At 44.5% G+C, this 26205-nt stretch overlaps 1 protein-coding gene across 1 annotated transcript in view; it reads right to left on the bottom strand.

The window, feature by feature from the left end:
* Positions 1-1925: 1925 nt before the first annotated feature.
* Positions 1926-26205, bottom strand: part of LOC141084702 (ATP-binding cassette sub-family C member 4-like) — a 184270-nt gene continuing 159990 nt past the window's right edge. The window contains exons 10-12 of the mRNA XM_073569578.1: positions 11299-11388; positions 3571-3762; positions 1926-2237 (exon numbers count right to left, since the gene is read on the bottom strand). Of these exons, the coding sequence (XP_073425679.1) occupies positions 2139-2237; positions 3571-3762; positions 11299-11388 (381 nt within the window). The 3' untranslated portion in view covers positions 1926-2138. The remainder of the gene's footprint in view (positions 2238-3570; positions 3763-11298; positions 11389-26205) is intronic.

The following is a 26205-nucleotide window of genomic DNA, read 5'->3' as shown; positions in this document are numbered from 1 at the left end:
GCCGGGGCATTCTGAATGATCGTTAAACTTTTCCGAATAGATGATCTTGAAGCTCCGTCTTTTAGCTCGGAATCCAGCTGATCTAGCCAGACCATCATCGATCTGGCTGTACAGGTGGCAGCTACCGCTGGTCTTAACGCGCCTGCTGACATCTCCCATGTCCCTTTAAGAAAAGAATTCGCTTTTTTATCTAGCGGATCTTTCAAGGAGGCCATATCGTCAAATGGTATGGCGGATTTTTTAGATGCTTTGGCTACTGCTGCGTCTAGTTTCGGGGCTTTATCCCATCTGTTTACTACCGGGTTATCAAAGGGGTATCTCCGCTTAAAGGCTGGTGGCATGGAGCCCCTTTTTTCCGGTCTCTTCCATTCTCTGTCAATTAGGTTCTGAACCTTATCGTTTAATGGAAAAGCTCTGCGTTTTTTGGGGTCTAGACCCCCGAACATTATGTCCTGTGCTGAGAGTTCCCGTTTTTTGTCCGCTACCCCCATGGTGGACCGTATTGCTTTCACTAATCTGTCCATCTGGTCTAAGGGGAAGCAGAACCGGCTAGAGTCTTCATCCGAGGAAGACGACGAGGAGGCCGAGGAGTCCGAGGAATTATCGCCTTTCCTAGGGGCGACTGAGGTCTCCGAGCCTGAACCACTAGCCTCTCTTCTCCTAGAAGGTTCTCTTTGAGGTAAGACTTTCATTTCTGCCCTGATCATCTCTCTCAGGTTCGAAGTGAAGTCAGGTGTCTCTTCCGCTACCTGCATAAACGGGGGAGAGTATAAGGGCCTGACAATCTACCCCTGGACTCCCTGTCTTTAATAACCCCTACCGTTTGCCGAATGCATGGTTGGCATAATTTTTTAGGGTGGCCATCTGGTAAGGGGGAACTACAGAGGGCACATTCCCTGTGCTTCTGTTTTCCCGTAGCCTTCTTCCCCTGAAAACATAAGGGAACACTGCATCAGGGTACATTCACGGAGATCTCTTACCCATGCAGATGAAGCAGGTACCGGATGACGGAGGGAGGCAGGGGGGTCCTTTCTGGAGGAACTTTCGCGGCTCTGGTCGCTAGTTCGTCTCTGTTTTTTCTGCTGGCCACTCGCATGCGGTTTTGTCGTGGCCTGTTTTTGCGGGCGCTCCTGCGCCTCGTCCTGCTGGTCCAAGGGGGCTTCCGTTGTATCCATTGCTGGGGCCTTCAGAAGCACCCCAGCGGCATCCCCATCTGCCTTATATGGCCTCCTGGTGTCCGGGTCAGCAGGTTTCCTGCCATAGCACCACCCACCCGGCTTTCCGCACTCCCTCCCCCATTCTCCGGCCCCCCTCGCCGCGCGACCCCCGGACGGGCATGCACCCGCGGCGCGCGCCGGAGGCCGGCCGGCACCCGACTTCCGGTATCGGCGCTATCGCTCCGCCCCTTCCGCCGTGTCACTTCCGCCGCTCATCAGAGCCCTGCGGGAGCGCGCGCGAAGGAGCCGCGCAGCGCCTCCTGCCCGGAATGCCCCACTGCCCCTCTGCGCACGCCGCCATGAGCCCGCCAGGGGCCAGCACTGACCGGGAGGACCGGGCCTGGGGAAGCGCAGCGGGACCGGGGCATACATACCAGGTGCTGGCGTTTTTGGAGACGGCATCCACCGGACCCCTGCTCCACCTGCTCCGTCCACTGCCGTGGTGACCTACCCGGCCCCACCGTGGCGCCTCCAGGGACCCCGCACTGACCAAGGTAGGAGACCCCCTCGCTACCTGAGTCGGTCAGCCGGCCTGGGTACTCAACGACGACTCCATGATGGACGATCTGTAGAGAGTCCTGTCCTCTAGGAACAGGAAACCAACTGATGCGTGGGAGAGGTGCCACCCTTTTGTATCTGTAGGTTTCCTGTTCCTAAGGGGTGGATCCCCTCTCTCAGGTGGTGCTGTCATGGACGACCGAATAAAAACCCATTTAATGTGAATGGAACAGAAGCTTATCATATTGGTAGATGTATGAAGAATAGTAAGCAACCGCTCCTTGTAAAGCTGGTCCACGTCACGTTTGCTAGCACAGGAATGACAGATTTCCTTTACACTTGTTGTTTGTAGCTCTATAAAATAAAAAAAGCTACAAAAGTAGCCAATAAAACGTGTTTCTGCATTCTTACCCAACGACGGTCTTACCTTGCCAAGTTAACACGAGCCTTTTGTCCTCCACTTAACGTAACACCACGATCTCCAATCATCGTCATGTCCCCATCCTCTAATTGCAGCAGGTCCTGTCCCACGACAGAACAACATTGTACCATTTCACTATTCTGCACTTAGAAAAACAATCTCCATTTAAATGTTCAACAAAAATTATTGGAAAAGAAAAACAATCTAGTATGTGGAGCACCATAGCTAATAGATAAGAGGTCTGGAGTACATTGGTCATTGTAGTTCTTATATGCCAATATTTTGCTGCATGTAAACCACTCTACTATTCCGGGTGCTCTGCCCGCCGTGCTCTATGTGCATCATGGCTGGCACTAGTCACTGATTCGATGAAGCAACGCTGTCCACACTGTATAGGAGAACCAGTGCTAAATGCGGCAGAGGATCTGATAAGGAAGACGTCACAGAATATATTCTATTGTTGATATCTATTTTAAGGATATGTGTACATGGATTTTTTTTTTGGAGAAGTTGATTATAGGGGGTCCACTCCGAAATACGACCGTAAAAATCACTTGAAAAATACTTGAAAGCCTATTCCTATTCATTTCTATTATAAAATGACTTGCTAGTTAGTTATATGTTGCATTTTTCTTCTGCTTCAGGGTTAGAAAAACACCAGGTGGGAGAACTGAAAATTCAAATCCCTCCTGTGAAGAGTTTCCAGATGGAAAATACTCCAGACTAGCATTGTCCAATCAGAAGGTTGCAGAAAAATAGCTTCAAGAAAAAAGTTCTCCTAAGGCTAGTTCCACACTAGCGTTCTCGGGCGCAGCGCAGGGCCGCCGCTAAGCCCCGCCCCCGCAGGTCAGTTCCTCCTCTGATCGCATGACGCTGCATGCGATCAGTGTACCCTATATTTAGCGTTGGGTACGCTGACCGTGCACTGGTCATGCGCTGGCATGATTTTCCTGGCACGGCGCCTAGCGCTCAAAAATGCACTGTTACATTTTCGTGCTCTGGGTGCAGCGCCAAAAGGGCGCAGCGACAGCAAAATCATGAATCTTCACATTGAGTACACTGCGCTGTGAGAATTCTCCAGCGCCAGAGCCGGGAGCATGACTGCAAGTATGATTTGCATAAATGAAGTCACATGCCGACTAGATGAGCATGACCACCCTCAATGCAAGTGTATTGAGCAAAGCTGTACACAGTCTAGTCGGAATGTGACCTGAAGTATGTCAATCACATACATGTGCATACAAGACCGCAAGCACGCGGTGCCAGATAACCCTCACAGCGCACACGATGTGAGGAGTCTCAAGTCTACACTCACATAGAGTGGCTGCAGACTTGTAGCCTAAGGTCAGACGGCCCCTTAAACGGCACTTACACTAAAAGAGAATCGCGAAAGAGTATTCATAAAAAGGCACATGTCTGCAGATAATGACTTACCTTCTTTAGAGCGCAGGCCCTCAAGACTCTTTCATATTTCTCTTGGTTGTATTCTTTCCCAAATAATATGTTACTTCGGACAGTGCCAGAAAATACCCAAGGCTGCTGCGACACGTACGCAATTCTTCCTCTGATGTCCACAAAACCTTTACCTTTTGGCAGTTCCCCCAGTATGGCACTCAGAAGGGATGACTGAGAGCAGGAAAAGAACATATAGGATTGTTTTCTAATGGTTCAGCACTTCACAAACGCTGTGGGGGGGAGGGGAATATATCATGGGGGAATTTTTAATGTCTGTTTTGCTTGTAACTGCAATGCCTTTAACTGTGTCAACCTTATCAAAGGTGTACACAAAGTTTCAAAAAGTTGGTAAAGCTTAAGGCTATAAGCACACGTAGCAGAAAATTTCTGCTGGAAAACCTGACTCCCTTCCCAGAAACCGCGCTTTTTTTTCTGCGTGTTTTCCGCGCAATTTCTGCGCAGAAAATGTGCGGTTTTTATGCGTTTTTTTCCGCGCATTTTCAATACGCATTGAAATAGCCAGAAACGAGGAAAAATCAGCAAAATTAATGAGCATGCTGCGTTATTTACCACGAAGCGGTTTTTTCGCGGTAAAAAACGCATCAGTATGCACAAAAAGTGCAAAATGCATATAAATGAATGGGAAGCTTATTTTTAGTGGTTTTATTGGAAAATCCGCTAAAAATACCGCAAAAAAAAACGCTGTGTGTGAACACAGCCTAAGATATTACAGTTCTGATCAGGGCTGTGGAGTCGGTAAGCCAATCCTGCGACTCCGACTCCTCAATTTCCCTTACACCGACTCCACCTCCCACATATATTGCTTATATTTAAGTGAAAAATGTATTGTAGTACAATGTGAACATCAGACATTTAATCATTTTTATGATCCAATAATCAAGATACTTAGATAGAACATAATATATATTTATTGGAATACAACTTTAGAACACAAAAAGCTGTAATAAATTGTAAATATGTAATACACTGTATAATATCGAATATATATATATATATATATATATATATATATATATACACATACACACACATATATACATACACACACACACACACACACACATACATACAGTATATAACACTATGTACAGTCATATGTTAAAGTTTGGGCACCCCTATTAATATGTTAACCTTTCTTCTTTATAACAATTTTGGTTTTTGCAACAGCTATTTCAGTTTCATATATCTAATAACTGATGGACTCAGTTATATTTCTGGATTCAAATGAGGTTTATTGTACTAACAGAAAATGTGCAATCTGCATTTAAACAAAATTTGACCGGTGCAAAAGTATGGGCACATCAACATAAAAGTGACATTAATATTTCGTAGATCCTCCTTTAGCAAAAATAACAGTCTCTAGTTGCTTCCTGTAGCTATTAATGAGTTCCTGGATCCTGGATGAAGGTACTTGTGACCATTCCTGTTTACAAAACAATTCCAGTTCAGTTAAGTTTGATGGTCGCCGAGCATGGACAGCCCGCTTCAAATCATCCCACAGATGTTCAATGATATTCAGGTCTGGGGACTGGGATGGCCAGTCCAGAACATTGTAATTGTTCCTCTGCATGAATGCCTGAGTAGATTTGGAGCGGTGTTTTGGATCATTGTCTTGCTGAAATATCCATCCCCTGCGTTCCCTTCAACTTCGTCACTGATTCTTGCACATTATTGTCAAGAATCTGCTGATACTGAGTTGAATCCATGCGACCCTCAACTTTAACAAGATTCCCGGTGCCGGCATTGGCCACACAGCCCTAAAGCATGATGGAACCTCCACCAAATTTTACTGTGGGTAGCAAGTGTTTTTCTTGGAATGCTGTGTTTTTTAGCCTCCATGCATAACGCCTTTTTGTATGACCAAACAACTCAATCTTTGTTTCATCAGTCCACAGGACCTTCTTACAAAATGTAACTGGCTTGTCCAAATGTGCTTTTGCATACCTCAGGCTTCTTTCGCATCACTCTCGCATACAGCTTCTCCTTGTGCAAAGTGCGCTGTATTGTTGACCGATGCACAGTGACACCATCTGCAGCAAGATGATGCTGCAGGTCTTTGGAGGTGGTCTGTGGATTGTCCTTGACTGTTCTCACCATTCTTCTTCTCTGCCTTTCTGATATTTTTCTTGGCCTGCCACTTCTGGGCTTAACAAGAACTGTACCTGTGTTCTTCCATTTCCTTACTATGTTCCTCACAGTGGAAACTGACAGGTTAAATCTCTGAGACAACTTTTTGTATCCTTCCCCCGAAAAGCTATGTTGAATAATCTTTGTTTTCAGATCATTTGAGAGTTGTTTTGAGGAGCCCATGATGCCACTCTTCATAGGAGAATCAAATAGGAAAACTACTTGCAAGTGGCCACCTTAAATACCTTTTCTCATGATTTGATACACCTGGCTATGAAGTTCAAAGCTCAATGAGGTTACAAAACCAATTTAGTGCTTCAGGAAGTCAGTAAAAAGTAGTTAGGAGTGTTCAAATCAAGAAAATGATAAGGGTGCCCATACTTTTGCACCGGTCAAATTTTGTTTAAATGCAGATTGCACATTTTCTGTTAGTACAATAAACCTCATTTGAATCCAGAAATATAACTGAGTCCATCAGTTATTAGATATATGAAACTGAAATAGCTGTTGCAAAAAACAAAATTGCTATAAAGAAAAAAAGGTTAACATTAATAGGGGTGCCCAAACTTTAACATATGACTGTAATAAACTATGTAAGTGGCAAAAAAAAACAGTTTCAAACTAAAACATACTAAATAACATTTGTGCAGTCTATGAATTTGTTCTAAGAAATAGAATTGCCTCCATCAGATCCTCCTTCATAGATGACCTCAAATCTGACCTAATAATTTTAAGGCTAGAGAACAACCTCTCTACACTAACTTGGGCTGGAGGCAAAGCCCTAACCACACGGGCAACATTTCTAACAATTTCTGGGTAGAAAGGAATTGCCTCATGCACAATCAGTTTTGATGAACGGTTGAATTTTTCTATTTCTTTGAGAGCAAGTGAAACATTTTGCTGAAATATGGTCAATCTGCTTGCTATAGGAGACGGAGTGAAATCTTTTTCCTTGTGGCAACGCTTTGCCTGCTCCATGTCATCCAAATACTTGTCAAAGTCAAACGCCTCCTCTGATGAGGATCAAGACATGGCAGCAGTAGCACTGTCAGGACCCGAGTCCTCTTGCGCCTGGCAGTCCTCCTGTAGGCCACTCATCCTAACTGCTACCTCAGTCAGAGCTTCTTTTCCTTTAGTAAGCTGTTGATCATCAAGCAGTATAGTTTGTAATTTTTTTAGTCACGGTAAATGGGTGATTAAGCAATGCCTTCAATTCAGCCATCTGTGTCCATTGACCTTCAGTTAGGGTTACCTGAGGGTTCGCATTATCTATAAGAAACAGTTTTAGTTCAAGCAATCGCTCAATCATTAAATAAGTGCTGCCCCATCGAGTGGCTTGATCGACAATTGCCCCTTTCCCAGCACGTCTCTTCAAGATAGAATCAATTTTAGGGGTTCTGGCAGCAATAACCAATTTCCTCACTTTTCCAGTCAGATTTCCAGCATGTCCCTCTTGCAGACTATCTCTTATTGCCAGCTGCAGCGTGTGCACAACACAGCCCAAGTGATGAATATGAAAGTGTTTTGAAGCAGCTTCAACAAGATCATCTATTTCTACAGTATAATTTTGCTGTTCTTCTGTTGTAATAGGTTTGTTCCTCAGTTACATGAACAGCACTGTGGCCTTCCATCTCAACCATACTGAATACTAAATTTTCTTCTAGCTGTTGTTCATTACTCTCATTCATTAGTTTAATTGTACTTATCATGTTTGAAGCTTTGTCCATTACAATAGCAAGAACCTGTTCTTTTTTTAGCTCGTAATCTTGCAGAACTTTTTCCACTATGGCCTGGAGAAACTGGCTGCTGTGATGAGCTTTAGTAACTTTTACTGCCAGTGTCTTGGTAATAATTTCTTTGTTGTCATAAACATATCGAACATTGATGGCAAAACAGTTCACTCTGTGACGTGTGCAGGCATCCATTTTAAGAAACATGAAGCGTCTTTTAAGAGTCTTTTTAAGATCTTCCTTTTGTTTAAAGGGGTTGTCCGGGCTTTTCACATAATCTCAGTACATATCTGGGCTGCAGAAATATGACAATAAGTAATTTACTTTCTGTCACTAGTTTGCACGGTTTTCTAGATATTCTGAACAGAACGTCCAAGGGGGGTGTGTTATGGCATTGAAATGTGCTCTCTGCACTGAGGCTGCTGGAGGGGAAGAATTCGTTACTGTGTGATGAGGGCTGCTTCATGTGGACGGGGAGGGCCTGTAGCTATGGAGGGTGGGGTTGTTGCTATAGAGGGCATGTTTGGAGTAGAGTAGGAGGTTACGACTAGTTCTCATTTCAATGCCATAACACAAACCACCTTGGACGTTCTGTTCAGAATATCTAGAAAACCGTGCAAACTAGTGACAGAAAGCAAATTACTTATTGTCATAATTCTGCAGCCCAGATATGTACTGAGATTATGTGAAAAGCCTGGACAACCCGTTTAAGGGCTTCTTCAATCACTAATTTTCTAATACTTTCTCTTTCCAGAGAAACACCAACGGATAGATAGCAAAAGCAGATAAGAAATCTGCTCTATTGAAAACATTATCTATGAGCTCAAAAACCTTTCAGGAGATGCGGTTTTTTAAAAAGCTGATCTGCTTTTGCAGTTGAAAACCGTATCCTCAAAAATCGCAGCAAAAACGCTGTGTGAATGTAGCCTTAGATCAGGAATAGAACAGCCATTTATTGGACATTTCATAACTTTTCCAAATTCCTATGAAAAAATATTCAGCACATTCTGCATTGAACTACTGTACCCAATTTACCGTATATACTCGAATATAAGTCGAGATTTTCAGCCCAAAAAATTGGGCTGAAAGTCCCCCTCTCGTCTTATATTCGAGTCATATACAAAGGGGGTAGGAGGGGGAAGGGGGGCGGGGGTGTCAGGTCATACTTACCCGTCCTGATGCTGTGTCTTGAGCCCCCAGCTTCTCCCCGTGCTCTCTCTTCCTGCCTTCAGCGGTCACGTGGTGCCGCTCATTAAAACTCATGAATATGCGCATATTCATGAGTTTTAATGAGCGGTACCACGTGACCGCTGAAGGCAGGAAGAAAGAGCGCGGAGAAGCTGGGGGCTCAAGACACAGCGTCAGGACGGGTAAGTATAGCAATACTCACCTGTCCTGCGTCCATGGCTGCTTGCTGCTGTCTGTGTCTGTCATCGGTCAGTGACTTCAGACAGCAGAGGGCGCCGCGTCCCCTGCAGTCGAACGTCACTGACTGATGACGTGGCAGATAGCGGTGAGCAGCCATGGACGCAGGACAGGTGAGAATCTGACACCCAGCGACGGAGAGGTGAGTATGTCATTTTTTTATTTTTACATGCAGCAGCATGGGGGAATAATCTTAAGGAGCTTCTAATGGGGGCAGCATATGGTGGAACAATCTATGGAGCTGCTTATGGGGGCAGTATATGGGGGAACAATATGGAGCTTCTAATGGGGGCAGTATATGGGGGAACAATATGGAGCTTCTAATGGGGGCAGTATATGGGGGAACAATCTATGGAGCTTCTTCTGGGGACACCATATGGGGGAATAATCTATGGAGCATTTCCCACCCTAGACTAATACTCGAGTCAATAAGTTCTCCCAGTTTTTTGTGGCAAAATTAGGGGGGTCGACTTATACTCGAGTATATACGGTATTATATATTTTAGGAGTCGGTCCTTTTTATACCGACTCCGACTCCACAAAAATGAGCACCGACTCCACGACTCAGACTCCACAGCCCTGGTTCTGACTACAGTTTATTTCCTCCCACCCCCCTAACAGCAGCAACTTTGATACCTTTCGTGCCACTTTATATAAAAAAAAAAAAAAAAAGTCATAAATCTGCCTAAATCTTATTTGTATACTTTATGTGACCATGCCCAATTTGCCAAATCAGTGTGGCAAAGTTTGTGAAATTTTAAACACCAAATATCTGTTTGACAAATTTTCCCATTAAGTGTTTAGACAGGATGCTGCAAGGGAGCGTAGGGAGGGCAAGTAGAATAGTTTATGTTTTTTTATGTTTTTCTGATGGGGGCATGCATACCAGGATAGGGATGGGCGGGCCATGATTACCACGATAGGGATGAGGGAGCCATGCATACAAGGCTAGAGATAAGGAGCCATGCATACAAGGATAGAGATGACGAGCCATGCATACAAGGATAGAGATGACGAGCCATGCATACAAGGATAGAGATGAGGAGCCATGCATACCAGGATAGGGATGAGGAGCCATGCATACCAGGATAGGGATGAGGAGCCACGCATACCAGGATAGGGATGAGAGGGCCATGTACTGTATATACCAGGATGGGGATGTGGGGGCCATGTAAATACAAGGATAAGGGGATATTAGTACAAAACTGACCACATTTTTTGTTTCAATTTTTTCTATTTTTCTCCTCTAAGACCTAGGTGCATCATATAGTCTGAAAAATACAGCAACTTATAATATACACTAGATTATGGCCCGATGCTATAGCATCACGCCTCTTGCCATGTTAACCCTTAACACACACACTCCTCTCACCTTTCACCATCTCCACTCACTCTTTCACTCAACATACGACCCCTTCTCTCACTCCGTCTCTCATACTCACGCCGTCATCGCCGCTGCTCCACGATCCCCGACATCTTCTTCCGCCGGCGCCATCCTGGATCCAGACGTTGTCCACGCCGGCGACATGTTCTTGCGGCGACGCCATCTTGAGTATCGTGAAATCCCGCGATACTCAAGATGGCGTCGCCGGAAGAACATGTCGCCGGCGTGGACAACGTCGGGATCCAAAATGGCATCGGCGAAATCTCGCGAGTTTTCGCCGACGCCATTTTGGATCCCGACGTCGTCCTCGCCGGCGACATGTTCTTGCGGCGACGCCATCTTGAGTATCACGGGATTTCGCCTATCCAAAATAGCGTCGCCGCAGGAACATGTCGCCGGCGTGGATGCCGTCGGGATCCAAAATGGTGTCGGCGGAAGAAGATGTCGGGGATCGTGGAGCAGCGGCGATGACGGCGTGAGTATGAGAGACGGAGTGAGAGAAAGGGTCGTATGTAGAGTGAAAGAGTGAGTGGACGTGAGTGGAGATGGTGAAAGGTGAGAGGAGTGTGTGTGTTGAGGGTTAACATGGAAAGAGGTGTGCGGTGACGTCACCGGTTACAACTGGACGGAAGTTGTTACAACTGGAAGCTGCTTAGGGCATTTATTATTATAGATTGTAATAAGTAATCATTACGTTGGATTTCAGTATAATTCTCCCTTTATAAGACACCAAAAAGAAACCACAACACAGCAAGGTAAACTAAGCGGATGATTGTGTTTTGACAAAGAGATATCCCCTCCCCCAATCAGTTTTCTCTTACAAGTCGTCACCCACTGGAATGCTTTGGGACATTGGAATAATCAATGGTACAGTACACATTCTCTTTCATCCCCAGTCAACAGACTGACTCTGAATACAGCCCATACAAGAATCAGCATGTTCATTATACTGCAAAATCAGTTTTTGGGTATTCAGGCAGCATAGGGGGGAAAAAAAAAAAAAGTAAATAAAATACTTACTTTTCCAGCCCCAACGGGTCCAATGACAGCCAGCAGTTCTCCTGGTCTCACAGTGCAGGAGATATTTTGGAGAGTAGGCATTCCCAGCGTCTGAGGAGAAAACTTAAAAACTTAATAGGGAAAAAGCTATAATTTAACTAACTACGCACAAAGAATTATAACCAATGTTAGACTCTGTTCGCATCACATTTGATAGATCTGTCAGAGGTATGGGCAATACAATGGCTTCAATTGCCTCAGGCTCCCAAGAGAGGGGTAATCCTTTTCTGCAGGACCCCTTAGTATAGAAAAGTGCAGCAGACTAAACTCCGATATTCAAAAATAATGGTATACCGGCCTCAGCCTGACCCGTGGAAGTCATAAGTTTGTCTGCTGATGTCACAAGTTTGTTAACGTTCATCTGGCAAAGTATGACCAAAGAATACATTTGTTGCATTGTGCACATGAAGGTAGATTATTATTGCTCTTAATGGCCCCAATACAATTCAAATGAAAAATGAATCCAATCTTTCAAAAAAAAAAAAAAAAAAAACATTTCCTACAATTTTAGTTACAGAAAGCAAAAGATATACGTTATCACATTGCCCTGTAAGTATGGTCTAAAACCCAGAAGTGGTTTCACAGAAGTAGATAAAGTGTAATCACAGTTTCTCAGACTACGATCCTGTTCAGACATGTCAACTCACCCAGTTTTCAGCCTCACTCACTCAATATACATAGATATATATATACACAAAGATCTCCGGGACAGTCTGCCTTCAGAGTTTATTTCAAATGAAAGAGGTCATTACTAGCGAGAGCCATATATTATAAAAACTTCCTTCTCACCCCCCTCTACCAGAGGTCTGGGAGTTTGAAGGTTCTGCGCAGGATCTTAGTTGTTCCTAGCATTGCGCTTTTCTGGACAGAGAGCTCAGATGTTGCTCTTGGGATCTGTAGTAGCCATTATTCCAACTTAGGGGTCACTGCTCCAATGCTCCTATCACCACTGGAATCACTGTTGCCCTCACCTTCTACATCTTCTCCAGTTCTCCTTTGAGTCTCTGGTATTTCTCCTGCTTCTCATATTCCTTCTTTCTGATATTGCTGTCACTTGGCACTGCCACATCTATTATCATTGCAGTCTTCTGATCCTTGCTTACTATCACAATGTCTGGTTGGTTGGCCAACACCTGCTTATCCGTCTGGATCTTGAAGTACCACAGGATTTTTGCCCTTTCATTATCCACAACTTTCCCTGGGGTCTCCCACCTGGACGTAGGTGGATGAAGCCCATATGCTGCGCAGATGTTCCTGTGTACAATTCCTGCTACTTGGTTGTGGCATTCAGTAAACGCTGTTTCTGCTTGCATTTTGCATCCTGCCACTATGTGTTGGACTGTTTCTAAGATTTCTTTGCATAATATATGCACCTTGGGTCTTGTCTTGTGTGGTAGAATCCTGCTTCTATGGATCTGGTACTTACTGCTTGCTCTTCGACTGCTATGGTTAGTGCCTCTGTGCTGTCTCGGAGTCCAGTTTTCTCCAACCATTGGTAGGATTTCTCCATGTCAGTCACCTCCATTATTTGTCGATGGTATATCCCATGCAGCAGCTTGTCTTGCCATGGTGCTTCATGTTCCTGTTCATTCTTTCAGATATGTTGTTGTTGCTGCCTTAGGCTTTCTCTCAGCATCTCATATTTTGGTGCCATGTTTCTGATGTATTTCTGGATACTCTTTGATTCATCCATGATGGTAGCTTGGATACTTATCAAGCCTCGACCATCCTCCTTTCTGTTGGTATACAATCTTTGTGTGTTAGACTTAGGGTGGAGACCTCCATGCATTGTGAGGAGCTTTAGTGCCTTCACATCTGTAGCTTTCATATCTTCTTTTGGCCAGCACACTATGCCAGCAGGGTATCTGATAATTGGCAGGGCATATGTATTGATGGCACGGATTTTATTCGTCTCATTGAGCTGGCTCATCAGGACTTGTCTTAACCTTTGATGGTATTTTGATGTTGCTGCTTTCCTTGCCTCCTCATCATGGTTACAATATACCTGTGGAATGCCATGGTAGTTGTAGCATGTCTGTTCATCTGCTATGTGCTCTGCTGGTAATTCTGCTCCATCAGTCTTGACTACCATGCCTATTACCAACCGGCCGCACTTCTCCAGCCCGAAGGACATCCCGATGTCTTCACTGTAGATCCTTGTCAGGTGGATCAGTGAATTGATGCCCGATTTACTTTTTGCATATAGCTTGATGTCATCCATGTAGAGGAGGTGGCTGATGGTGCTTCCACTCTTGAACTTGTATCCATGGCCATACTTCGTAATTATCTGACTGAAGGGGTTTAAGCCTATGCAGAACTGCAATGGGGACAGTACATCACCTTGGTATACGCCGCATTTGATGGTCATTTGTGCTAATTGATTTGACTTCGAACGTTGTTCTGCATAGCCCCATTGAGTTTCTGAGGTAGGCTCTTAATTTCCTGTTGACATTGTAGAAAGCCAAGCATTCACAGATGTGTTTTTTCCTTCTCCCTTATGTTCCTCCAGTATTGTTCAGTCTCTGCTATTGGTGGAGTTGCTGCCTTTGTGCGTTACTCTGTAGTTGGAAGCATACCTTTGGATGGTTCTTTGGAGAACAGGGCATTTATCTTCTTGGCCTCAGCTTCTCTAGTGTATCTCCCTAGTCTTGAAGCGAGGGGTGTGAGCCTTTGTTTAGCAGTCTCTAGGGTTTCAGTTGGGGGTCAGGCCTTTGCAGCTGTCCAGCTTGGTCTTATTCTACATCTACATCTCTGGACCGGATATCCCCTCCCTACTAAACAGAATCCCTCAATGTCTGTCTGCTATTTCATCCTTCTTCTCCGCTAGATTTCTAAAACTTAATATGGACAAAACAGAATTACTCATCTTTCCCCCATCTCATGTGACCCCCCCCCACCCCAACGGACCTATCCATTAAAGTAAACGGCTGCCCACTCTCTCCAGTCCCACAAGCTCGCTGCCTCGGGGTTATCCTTGAAACTGATCTCTCTTTCAAACCACATATCCAAGCCAGGGGTGGACACAGACTGTAGTGGGCCCCTATGCAAGAAATTTTTCGGGCCCCCCCCAACTCTTCACATGGCAAAGTTATTTGTTGTTATCTAATATTGAGGCTATGCAGGGCTGGATATAATATCTGTATAAACATAATGTAACCCCCCATAGAATACAATGCAGTCCCCCCCCCATAAAGCATAATGCAGCCCCTCCATAGGATATAATGCAGCCCCTTATATAGTATAGAATACAATGTAGCCCTCCTAATATAGTATAATGCAGCCCCCATAGATTATAATATAATACAGCCCCCCTGTAGAATATAATGTAGCCCCAAATAGAATATAATACAGCCCACCTCCCCATAGAATATAATGTAGTCCCCCATATTATATAACACAGCCTCCCCTTATAGAATATAATATAAAATGTACCCCCATGGTATATAACACAGCCGCATAGTATATAGCCCAGCCCACCATGGTATATAGCCCACCATGGTACAATACAGCCCAGCATGGCATATAGCCCCCCCAGAATGGTATAAGACAGCCCAGCATGGTATATAGCCCCCTCAGCATGGTATAATACAGTCCAGCATGGTATATAGCCCCCCCAGCATGGTATAATACAGCCCAGCATGGTATATAGCCCCCCTCAGCATGGTATAATACAGTCCAGCATGGTATATAGCCCCCCCAGCATGGTATAATACAGCCCAGCATGGTATATAGCCCCCCCAGCATGGTATAATACAGCCCAGCATGGTATATAGCACCTCCAGCATGGTATAAAGCCCCCCCCAGCAAGGTATATAGCCCCCCCAGCATGGTGTGATACAGCCCAGCATGGTAAATAGCCCCCCCAGCATGGCCCCACAGTCCAGCATGGTATATAGCCCCCCAGCATAGCCCCACAGTCCAACATGGTATACAGCCCCCCCCCCCCCCCCAAGCATGGCCCCACAGTCCAGCATGGTATATATCCCCCCAGCATGGTATGATACAGCCCAGCATGGTATATAGCCCCCCCAGCATGGTATGATACAGCCCAGCATGGTATATAGCCCCCCCAGCATGGTATAATACAGCCCAGCATGGTATATAGCCCCCCCGGCATGGTATATAGCCCCTTTGCCTCCCGCAGCGCTGCTCTCCTCATTGCACTACACATGGCTAATTTGAATTTTGACACAATTAGCCATGCGGTGCTGGAGGGGCCCCCTCTCCCCCGGGGCCCCCGTGCAATGCACGGGGTCTGCACGGGCGGTAGGTCCGGCCCTGATCCAAACCCTTTCCACTGCCTGCCGACTTCAACTCAATAATATTTCACGGATCCGTACATTCCTCAACCAAGAATCTGCAAAAACCCTAGTCCATGCCCTCATCATCTCCTGCCTTGACTACTGCAACCTCCTGCTCTGTGGCCTACCCGCTAACACTCTTGCACCCCTCCAATCTATTCTAAACTCTGCTGCCCGACTAATCCACCTGTCCCCCTGCTATTCCCCGGCCTCTCCCCTCTGTCAATCCCTGCACTGGCTCCCTTTTACCCAAAGACTCCAGTTCAAAACCCTAACCATGACATACAAAGCCATACACAACCTTGAGTCCTTCATACATCTGTGACCTCGTCTCCAGGTACTTACCTGCAGGAAACCTCCAATCCTCACAATATCTCCTTCTCTACTCCCCTCTTATCTCCTCTTCCCACAATCGCATACAAGACTTCTCCCACGCATCCCCCCTACTCTGGAACTCTCTACCACAACATATCAGACTCTCGCCTACCATGGAAACCTTCAAAAAGAACCTGAAGACCAACCTCTTCCGACAAGCCTAAAACCTGAAGTAACCACCGATCCACCAAACCGCTGCATGACCAGCTCTACCCTCGCCTACTGTATCCTCACCCATCCCTTGTAGATTGTGAGCCCTCACGGGCAGGGTCCTCTCTCATCCTGTACCAGTCGTGACTTGTATTGTTTAAGATTACTGCACTTGTATGTATTATGTATACCCCTCCTCTCATGTAAAGCGCCATGGAATAAATGGAGCTATAATAATAATTCTTGATCTTTACACCCTTCTGTATTTCTGTTAGTTGGCTGACTTCCATTCGTGTCACCTTGATCTTCGTCTCCAGTCTTCTTTTCTGAAGGGGGCATGTACTTCTGTTGTTCTTGCTGGTTGTATAGCCAAGCATTTCCATGATTGCTGAGGCAGTAGCACAGATCACTTTATTAGTTTGAGTTAGGTGGTGGTACAGTAGGTATTGATTCAAGTGCTCTATTGGCATCTTCTGGCATACTGTCTGATGGTGTTTCTTTTTCTGACCCTTGGCAGTCAATCTCTGTTGTGGATGATATTTAGTTAATCCTGGGGCTCAGTGGTTATCACTGCAGCCTTGCAGCGCTGGAGTCCTGGGTTCAAATCCCACCAAGGACAACATCTGCAAGGAGTTTGTATGTTCTCCCCGTGTTTGCACGGATTTCCTCCGGGTACTCCGGTTTCCTCCCACATTCCAAAGAGATTGTGAGCCCCATCGGGGACAGTGCCAATAGAGTCTGTACAGCGTTGTGAAATTAATGGCGCTATATAAGTGTAAAATAAATAAATTTCTTAAAAAAAAACAAATCTGGTGAAAATTTTGCAATTTTCAAAAGTTTTATTATTATGTCCTTAAATCAGAGAGTCATATCGCACAAAATAGTTAATAAATAACATTTCCCACATGTCTACTTTACATCAGCACAATTTTGGAAACAGAATTTTTTTTTTTGTTAGGAAGTTATAAGGGGTAAAATTTGACCAGCGATTTCTCATTTTTACAACAAAGTTGTAAAAATATGCAAAACCATTTATTTTTTTTAAGAGACCACCTCAAACTTGAAGTGACTTTGAGGGGTCTATATGACAAAATACCTAAAAATGACACCATTCTAGAAAATGCACCCATCAAGGTACTCAAAACCACATTCAAGAAGTTTATTAACCCTTAAGGTGCTTCACAGCATTTTTTGGAATGTGGAAGGAAAAAATAAACTTTTACTTCACAAAGATTTTCCTTCAGACCTAATTTTTTTTTACTTTTGCAAGGGTAACAGGAGAAAATGGACAATACATTTTGTTGTGCAATTTCACCTGAGCATGCCGATACCCCATATGTGGGGGAAATCTACTGTTTGGGCACACCACAGGGCTCGGAAGGGAAGGAGTGCCATTTCACTTTTTGAATGTAAAATTTGCTGGCATAATTAAAGGCCGCCATGTCATGTTTGGCAAGCCCCTGATGTGCCTAAACAGTGGTAACCCTCAACAAGTGACCCCATTTTGGAAACTAGACCCCTGAGAGAACTTATATAGATATGTATTAAGCACCTTGAACCCACAGATGCTTCACAGAAGTTTATAACAAAGCCGTGGAAATTTAAAAATCACAATTTTCCCAAATACATTTTTTAGCTCTACATTTTGCATTTTCATAAGGGTAACAGAAGAAATTGCTCCATAAAATTTATTGTGCATTTTCTCCTGAGTAGGCCGATACCCCACATGTGGAGGAATACTGCTGTTTGGGCGCACGGAAGGCTTGAAAGGGAAGGAGCGCCACTTGACTTGTTGAATGCAAAATTTGATGGAATAATTAGTGAACGCCATGTCGCGTTTGAAGAGCCCCCCTTATGTGCCTAAATAGTGGAACCCCCCCACAAATGACACCATTTTAGAAACTACCCTTTGGGACCTTATTTAGATGTTTATAACGTTAAGGCTAGTTTCACACTTGCTTTTTTTTGCAGCGCGTTTTTCCCGCAAAAAAACGCATTAAAAAAACGCATACCAATGCATACAAACGCTGCGTTTTTTTCCAGCATTTTAATGCGCATGCAGGAAAAAAACGCAGCGTTTTTGCGCGTTTGTATGCGTTTTTTGTGCGTTTGCGTTTTTTTACAGATTTTTGAAAAACCCCACAAAAAAGAAAAAACAACCATTCAACAACACACAAGACCAATGGGACTTCATTGTGGGTGTGGTATGTTAATATATATAGACCCTGTCTACAGTATTCTTCACATTTGCTTGATTCTTCTCGTGACCATGGATCTGCGCTGGAAGAGTTTTCACTTCAACTTGGATTTGGACATCGCGATGGCTCAGGCGTATGCAGTTGCTTGCCATGAACAAAGGAAGAGAGAGAGGCAGCGAAGACGGCGGCGCATGTGGATACATCCGATTGTTGAACTCCGGGAGAGCCGTGGGGCATACCACACCCTCTACAGCGAGCTACGTGCAAACCCGGAGAAATTTACTGATTATATCCGGATGTCCCACGAAAGTTTCATGGATTTGCTTGCTCGTGTCCAACAATCCATCCGGAGACAGGACACACAGCTCCGTCGTGCGATTTCTCCTGAGGAACGGCTACTGGTGACATTACGGTATGTTTTAAAAACAAAGGGGTGTGGTCTGATGTTTTTTTTTGTAAATTTAGTATTCAAAACCTTGGGTAATTAGTTTTCGTGAATGTACTAATATTTTTTTTTATAGTTTTTAAAAATAATATACATAAATATTAATTTTACTTCTTTGTCTGTTCACAGATTCCTGGCGACTGGAGAAACCCTATCCTCACTACACTTCCAGTACCGTATTGGAATCTCTACCTTGTCTGGAATTGTTGCTGACACCTGCCGGGCTCTCTGGAATGTTCTTTGCCCAGAATTTATGCCCCTGCCCACCGCTGAAAAGTGGATGGAAATTGCTGACAAATTCTGGACAGTATGCAATTTTCCCAACTGTTTGGGAGCTGTTGATGGGAAACACATACGGATCATCAAACCCCAAAGAACGGGATCTGAGTACTATAATTACAAAAAGTACTTTTCAATAGTACTCATTGCAATTGCGGATGCCGGATGTATGTTTGTAGCAGTGGACATTGGAGCATTTGGCCGTGGTAATGACTTGCAGGCTTTTAAAAACTCAGACATGGGCCGGAGGTTGTATGGCAACCAATTTAATTTCCCTATGCCACGGCCTCTTCCTCACACCGAAGCTCCGCCACTGCCCTTTGTAATGGTTGGCGATGAGGCTTTTCAAATGTGCGGAAACTTACTGAAACCCTACTCCAGCCGGGACTTGGACCACACCAAAAAATTTTTTAATTACAGGCTGACCAGGGCCAGAAGAACTGTCGAGTGTGCTTTTGGGATTCTTGTTTCCAGATGGCGAATTCTGGGCACGGCCATTAATCTTAAACTTGAAACAGTCGATGAGGTGGTGAAGGCCTGTGTGGTTCTACATAACTTTGTGATGGCTAAAGAGCACCCGACCTTTGAACTGGACGATGATGCTCCTAACCCATTGCCTGAATTCACTCAGCACACTCTCAGGTCATCCGTTGAAGTTGGCCAAATGAGGGACAAATTTGCGGCCTACTTTATTTCTGATGTAGGACGGGTGCACTGGCAAGATGAAATGGTGTAATGTTGTTGTTTATGGTAATAAAAATCCTTATTTGATACCATTACTGAGTGCACTATATTTTTTAAACTCCAATTAATTAAAAAACTTCCCATGTATAACTGAATTTTGTTATGTTCACACACCTGGGCAGGTAAATACACATACGAGTTAAAATGCAGCATTGCTAGTCTGCGTGAAATATATTGGAATGAGCAAAGCTGCAGGCCATGAATCAGGAAACCATTTAAGAGAAAATTGTGCAACTAGTTTAAAACAAAGTATGTGATTTTCTCAAAACACAACCCTCAAAACCCAACCCCAATGAAAGTCCATCCTCAAAACCCAACCCCAATGAAAGTCCATGGGGAATACAAGTCAGCATTGAGTGGATGAATGTAATCTGCTCATGTAATCTGCTCCATTACAAGTTATTACACTAGGCCTTGGAATGACTATACTAGGCCGTGGTATTTCAAATATGAGTATAGTAGGCCTTGGGGCTAGTAGTATAGTAATATGTGAAATACCACGGCCTAGTATAGTCATACCAAGGCCTACTGTAATAACTCGATTTTTAACAACTAGCATCTTGTTTCACAAAAAACAAACTGGTGAAACTAGAAAGAAACTTATTTTTTAGACAAGTTTCAACAATTTGTTTTTCATGAAACCAGATTCTATTTGGTAAAACTAGAGTTATTACACTAGGCCTTGGAATGACTATACTAGGCCGTGGTATTTCAAATATGAGTATACTAGGCCTTGGGGCTAGTAGTATAGCAATATGTGAAATACCACGGCCTAGTATAGTCATACCAAGGCCTACTGTAATAACTCAATTTTTCACAACTAGCATTTTTAACAACTAGCATCTTGTTTCACAAAAAACAAACTGGTGAAACTAGAAAGAAACTTATTTTTTAGACAAGTTTCAACAGTTTGTTTTTCATGAAACCAGATTCTATTTGGTAAAACTAGAGTTATTACACTAGGCCTTGGAATGACTATACTAGGCCGTGGTATTTCAAATATGAGTATACTAGGCCTTGGGGCTAGTAGTATAGCAATATGTGAAATACCACGGCCTAGTATAGTCATACCAAGGCCTACTGTAATAACTCGATTTTTAACAACTAGCATCTTGTTTCACAAAAAACAAACTGGTGAAACTAGAAAGAAACTTATTTTTTAGACAAGTTTCAACAATTTGTTTTTCATGAAACCAGATTCTATTTGGTAAAACTAGAGTTATTACACTAGGCCTTGGAATGACTATACTAGGCCGTGGTATTTCAAATATGAGTATAGTAGGCCTTGGGGCTAGTAGTATAGTAATATGTGAAATACCACGGCCTAGTATAGTCATACCAAGGCCTACTGTAATAACTCGATTTTTAACAACTAGCATTTTTAACAACTAGCATCTTGTTTCACAAAAAACAAACTGGTGAAACTATAAAGAAACTTATTTTTTAGACAAGTTTCAACAGTTTGTTTTTCATGAAACCAGATTCTATTTGGTAAAACTAGAGTTATTACACTAGGCCTTGGAATGACTATACTAGGCCGTGGTATTTCAAATATGAGTATAGTAGGCCTTGGGGCTAGTAGTATAGTAATATGTGAAATACCACGGCCTAGTATAGTCATACCAAGGCCTACTGTAATAACTCGATTTTTAACAACTAGCATTTTTAACAACTAGCATCTTGTTTCACAAAAAACAAACTGGTGAAACTATAAAGAAACTTATTTTTTAGACAAGTTTCAACAGTTTGTTTTTCATGAAACCAGATTCTATTTGGTAAAACTAGAGTTATTACACTAGGCCTTGGAATGACTATACTAGGCCGTGGTATTTCAAATATGAGTATAGTAGGCCTTGGGGCTAGTAGTATAGTAATATGTGAAATACCACGGCCTAGTATAGTCATACCAAGGCCTACTGTAATAACTCGATTTTTAACAACTAGCATCTTGTTTCACAAAAAACAAACTGGTGAAACTAGAAAGAAACTTATAGTTTCTACAGTTTGTTTTTCATGAAACCAGATTCTATTTGGTAAAACTAGAGTTATTACACTAGGCCTTGGAATGACTATACTAGTCCATGTTATTTCACATATGACTATACTAGCCCTTGGGTTGGTTTTTAACATGTATTTACCCATCAGTGTGTGTGAGCGGCGCAAACAACATTAATGAAACTTATTAATGGTGAACCACAAATGTAAATTTATTTTTTATCACAAAAAAAAAAATAAAAATTATTTTTTACGGCGTTTGGGGGCAGATGGTTTCAATTTGGGGGTGTGCAGGGAATATGCAACACTTGCAGTTGAAGACGGTGTTTGAGGGGAAGGGGCAACAAAACTTGTGGGGGAAGGTAGTCCAGTTAAGGGAATTAAACTTGGAACACTTGTAGGAGAGGAAATCTGTTCATTTACATTAGTTGTAATGGCATGTCGCCGTAGGCTTGTGTGCCTGGACCGACTTTGGCCCAATGCCCGCCTTGATTGATTTCGCCTTGAAGTAGGGGCAAATATGGAATGTAGGTCCCCCGTCTGCTGGTATGGCTGCTGCTGCTGAGGTGGCGGCTGCTGCTGCAGAGGTGGCGGCTGCTGCTGCAGAGGTGGCGGCTGCTGCTGCAGAGGTGGCGGCTGCTGCTGAGGTGGCGGCTGCTGCTGAGGTGGCGGCTGCTGCTGAGGTGGCGGCTGCTGCTGAGGTGGCGGCTGCTGCTGAGGTGGCTGCTGCTGCTGAGGTGGTTGCTGCTGCTGCTGAGGTGGCGGCTGCTGCTGAGGTGGCTGCTGCTGCTGCTGAGGTGGCGGCTGCTGCTGAGGTGGCGGCTGCTGCTGAGTTGGCTGCTGCTGCTGAGGTGGCTGATGCTGCTCTTCGTTGTCAGTGCTCGTCCTTGCAGGAGGACTGGTGGCGGCAGTGATGGCCCAGGTTTGCAGAGTGGTGGTGGCAGGGCTACTACATGTTGTTGTAGCGGCAGGGCTGTTCCATGTTTGCCTAGTGGTGGCTGAGCTCCACGCATGCATGGGATTGGCGGTGGTGCTCCAGACAGGAGCAGCGCTTGCCATGGTGGTGTCGGTGAAGTGACCAGCTGCACTCAGACTTGTGGTGGTGTAACGGTGGGTGTCCTGGCTTTGAAGAGAGGTGTCCGTGCAGTGGTATGCAGCACAAGTCGGTAGTGAGGTGAAGCGAGTCAATGGTGGCACAGGTGGAAAGGACACCACTGACTGCTGACCGTACCGATTATGCTGCATAGCCTGCAAGAAAGCATTGTTGCAGGCCTGCAGCACATTCAGCTGTTGATCAGGACTAAGGTGTTCCGCCATGCCCTTTTCAATCTTACTAAAAAAATGGTGTGCTGGTCTGTTGAGGTCGGCCTCCAGACGGTCAAGGCGCTGTTCTACAGAATTTAAGCGGTGTTCAAAGTGGTTAAAACCACGTTCCATTAGTGCAAAACCGCTTTCAACTCTGTCGGACAGTGACTTGAGGCTGGAATTAAATGTCTCGCTCAAATGCATAAACTCGGGCAAGACATTCCTGTCCAAGGCCCTCTGCCGCTGGCGGGTAGTGCCCGCATAACCAGTGGCAGAGACCTGGGACAGGGGAACACCTGATGGCCCAGCTTCCTGGTCACCAGCTGTGTGTGTGGCTGACCTGCAAGGTGCTTCCTGGCTGTCGGATGGCTGGGACGGGTCAGAGGACGTCCGAGGAAGGACCGCTCCAGGGCCAGGTTGCAGGGTGCTGCTCCAGGTGCTGTGGAAGAAAGGAAAATCATTACTACCATGCCTTTACAAGAAGCATCAGCTGTGGATTAGAAAAACACAGATTAATAAAAATAAAAACCCAAAATGTATAATACTTACGATCTTGTGGCAAGGACCGGTCTTAGGAACTGCAACGCGTGATAGTGACGGTATCTAGTTCTGGTCCTTGACGCAGATCCACTGCGAACCTGGCCCTCAGCACGAACATCACTGTTGAAGCGGTCCTTGATCGAACGCCAACGTGTTCGGACTTTGTCCACTGTTGATAAAAAAAAACAGTGCCGTCAAGGACAACAGTCACTGCGGCACAATGTAGCAATACAATACTCAAAGCAGTCACTGTAGACCCCGATGACACTGTTGGGTTTCCTGCTAGAATACGCCTAGCACGAAACCCAACAGTGCCGTCAAGGACAACAGTCACTGCGGCACAATGTAGCAATACAATACTCAAAGCAGTCACTGTAGACCCCGATGACACTGTTGGGTTTCCTGCTAGAATACGCCTAGCACGAAACCCAACAGTGCCGTCAAGGACAACAGTCACTGCGGCACAATGTAGCAATACAATACTCAAAGCAGTCACTGTAGACCCCGATGACACTGTTGGGTTTCCTGCTAGAATACGCCTAGCACGAAACCCAACAGTGCCGTCAAGGACAACAGTCACTGCGGCACAATCTAGCAATACAATACTCAAAGCAGTCACTGTAGACCCCGATGACACTGTTGGGTTTCCTGCTAGAATACGCCTAGCACGAAACCCAACAGTGCCGTCAAGGACAACAGTCACTGCGGCACAATGTAGCAATACAATACTCAAAGCAGTCACTGTAGACACCGATGACACTGTTGGGTTTCCTGCTAGAATACGCCTAGCACGAAACCCAACAGTGCCGTCAAGGACAACAGTCACTGCGGCACAATACAGAGCAGGGAAATACTCACTAAACGCCTTTTTGGAGGATGCTGTGGCGCTGTCCCAGCCATCCATCAACGCTGCGGCCACCTCATTCCATAGCCGCCGGGTCACCACATTGTCCTTGTACAGCCGGTCACGGCTGTCCCACAACGGCGAACGCTCCTGGACCAGGCTGATGAGCTGCTCATTATCCAGGTAGACGTCTTCATCCCGTTGTGGAACCTAGACAAAACACATTCATTAGAATAATCAAATTTAAATTGAATAAAAAGTTACAAAAAAAGAAACAAAAAAATGAGTAAAAATAGAAGATAAAAAATAAAGAACATTACAAATCATTTGATACTTACATTCCGTATCACCACCGGGACTTGGCTTCGCTGCTCCTGCTCTTCGCCCTCACTAGTGCCGTCCGCAGATGATGATGACGATGTCTGAAAGTTGAAAAAAACGTAAGAGATTTGGAGAAGCAGCAGATATACTTACCAGATGCACGAAAATAATCACCTCACGGTCTGCTTGCGCCAATTCCTGCCGCGATGGGGAATACTCGGATTCTGAAGACATACTGCATGTAAAAATAATAAAAATCATTAGTACATACATAATTTAAAAGGACAGGCATATAATGTAATATACTCACATTCTTCGCTGATATAATGGGTTCTTGGTTGACTGTCTGCTCTTCAATCTCTCAGTGTAGTAGTGGCAGAGTTTTGGCAGGCACCTCCTTTATATAGACTTTTTTTTTTTGACTTTAGAAGATTCTAACTAGGATAAAAAGTGGACACCACCCAAAAAACGCAGCGCTAAAAAATCGCATACCTGCGCATGCCAGTGCGCACGTATGCGCATCCATAGGCTATAATGGCCATTTTTAGCGCAAAACGTGCGCATACGTGCGCATGCGCTTTTTTCCAGGGCCAAAAAATGCAACATGCAGCGTCTGGAAAATACCAACGCACACCCCAAAAAAACGCAGCGCATGAAAATCGCATACATGCGCTTACAAGCGCGCATGTATGCGCACCCATGTTAAATATAGGGGAAAAATCGCATGCGCACGTATGCGTTTTTTTCCAGCGCTAAAAAACGCAAATGTGAAACCAGCCTAAGCCATGAAAATAAAACAAATCACATTTTTTCCACAAAAATCTTTTTTAGCTACAAATTTTGTATTTTCACAAGGGCAAAAGGAAAAAATGGACCCCAAGATTTGTTGTGCAATTTCTCCTGAGTTCATCAATACTCCATATGTCGTCAAAAACTACTTTTGAAGCACAGCGCAAAGCTCAGAAGGGAAGTAGTGCCATATTACAGTGCTGCACTTGTTTTAGGGAGCCATGTTACATTGGCAGAGCCCCTGAGGTTATTGACACCACAGGTGTGTCACAAACTTTTATACCATTGGGCAGTGAAATAATGTACATTTTTACCAACAAGACTGTTAGCGTCAAATTTTACATTTTCACACTGGGAAATGGGTAAAAATGGCACCAAAATTTGTCCCACAATTTCTGATGAATGTAGAAATACCCCATATGCAGCTGCACAGTACTGCTTTGCCATACAGAGAGACTCGGGAGGGACAGAGCGCTATTTGCCACTAGGAGCGCAGATTTTCCTATACTAGTTTGCGGACTCCATATAAAGAGCCCCTAAGTGCTAGAAAAGCAGAATTTATCTACAGATGCAGTGAAGATT

Source organism: Dendrobates tinctorius, unplaced genomic scaffold, assembly GCF_039654945.1.
Source record: "Dendrobates tinctorius isolate UK_male_01 unplaced genomic scaffold, ASM3965494v1 ptg000026l, whole genome shotgun sequence".
Lineage (NCBI taxonomy): Eukaryota > Metazoa > Chordata > Amphibia > Anura > Dendrobatidae > Dendrobates > Dendrobates tinctorius.
The sequence above is the reverse complement of the archived record's forward strand: the minus strand, read 5'-3'. Positions and strand labels throughout refer to the sequence as shown.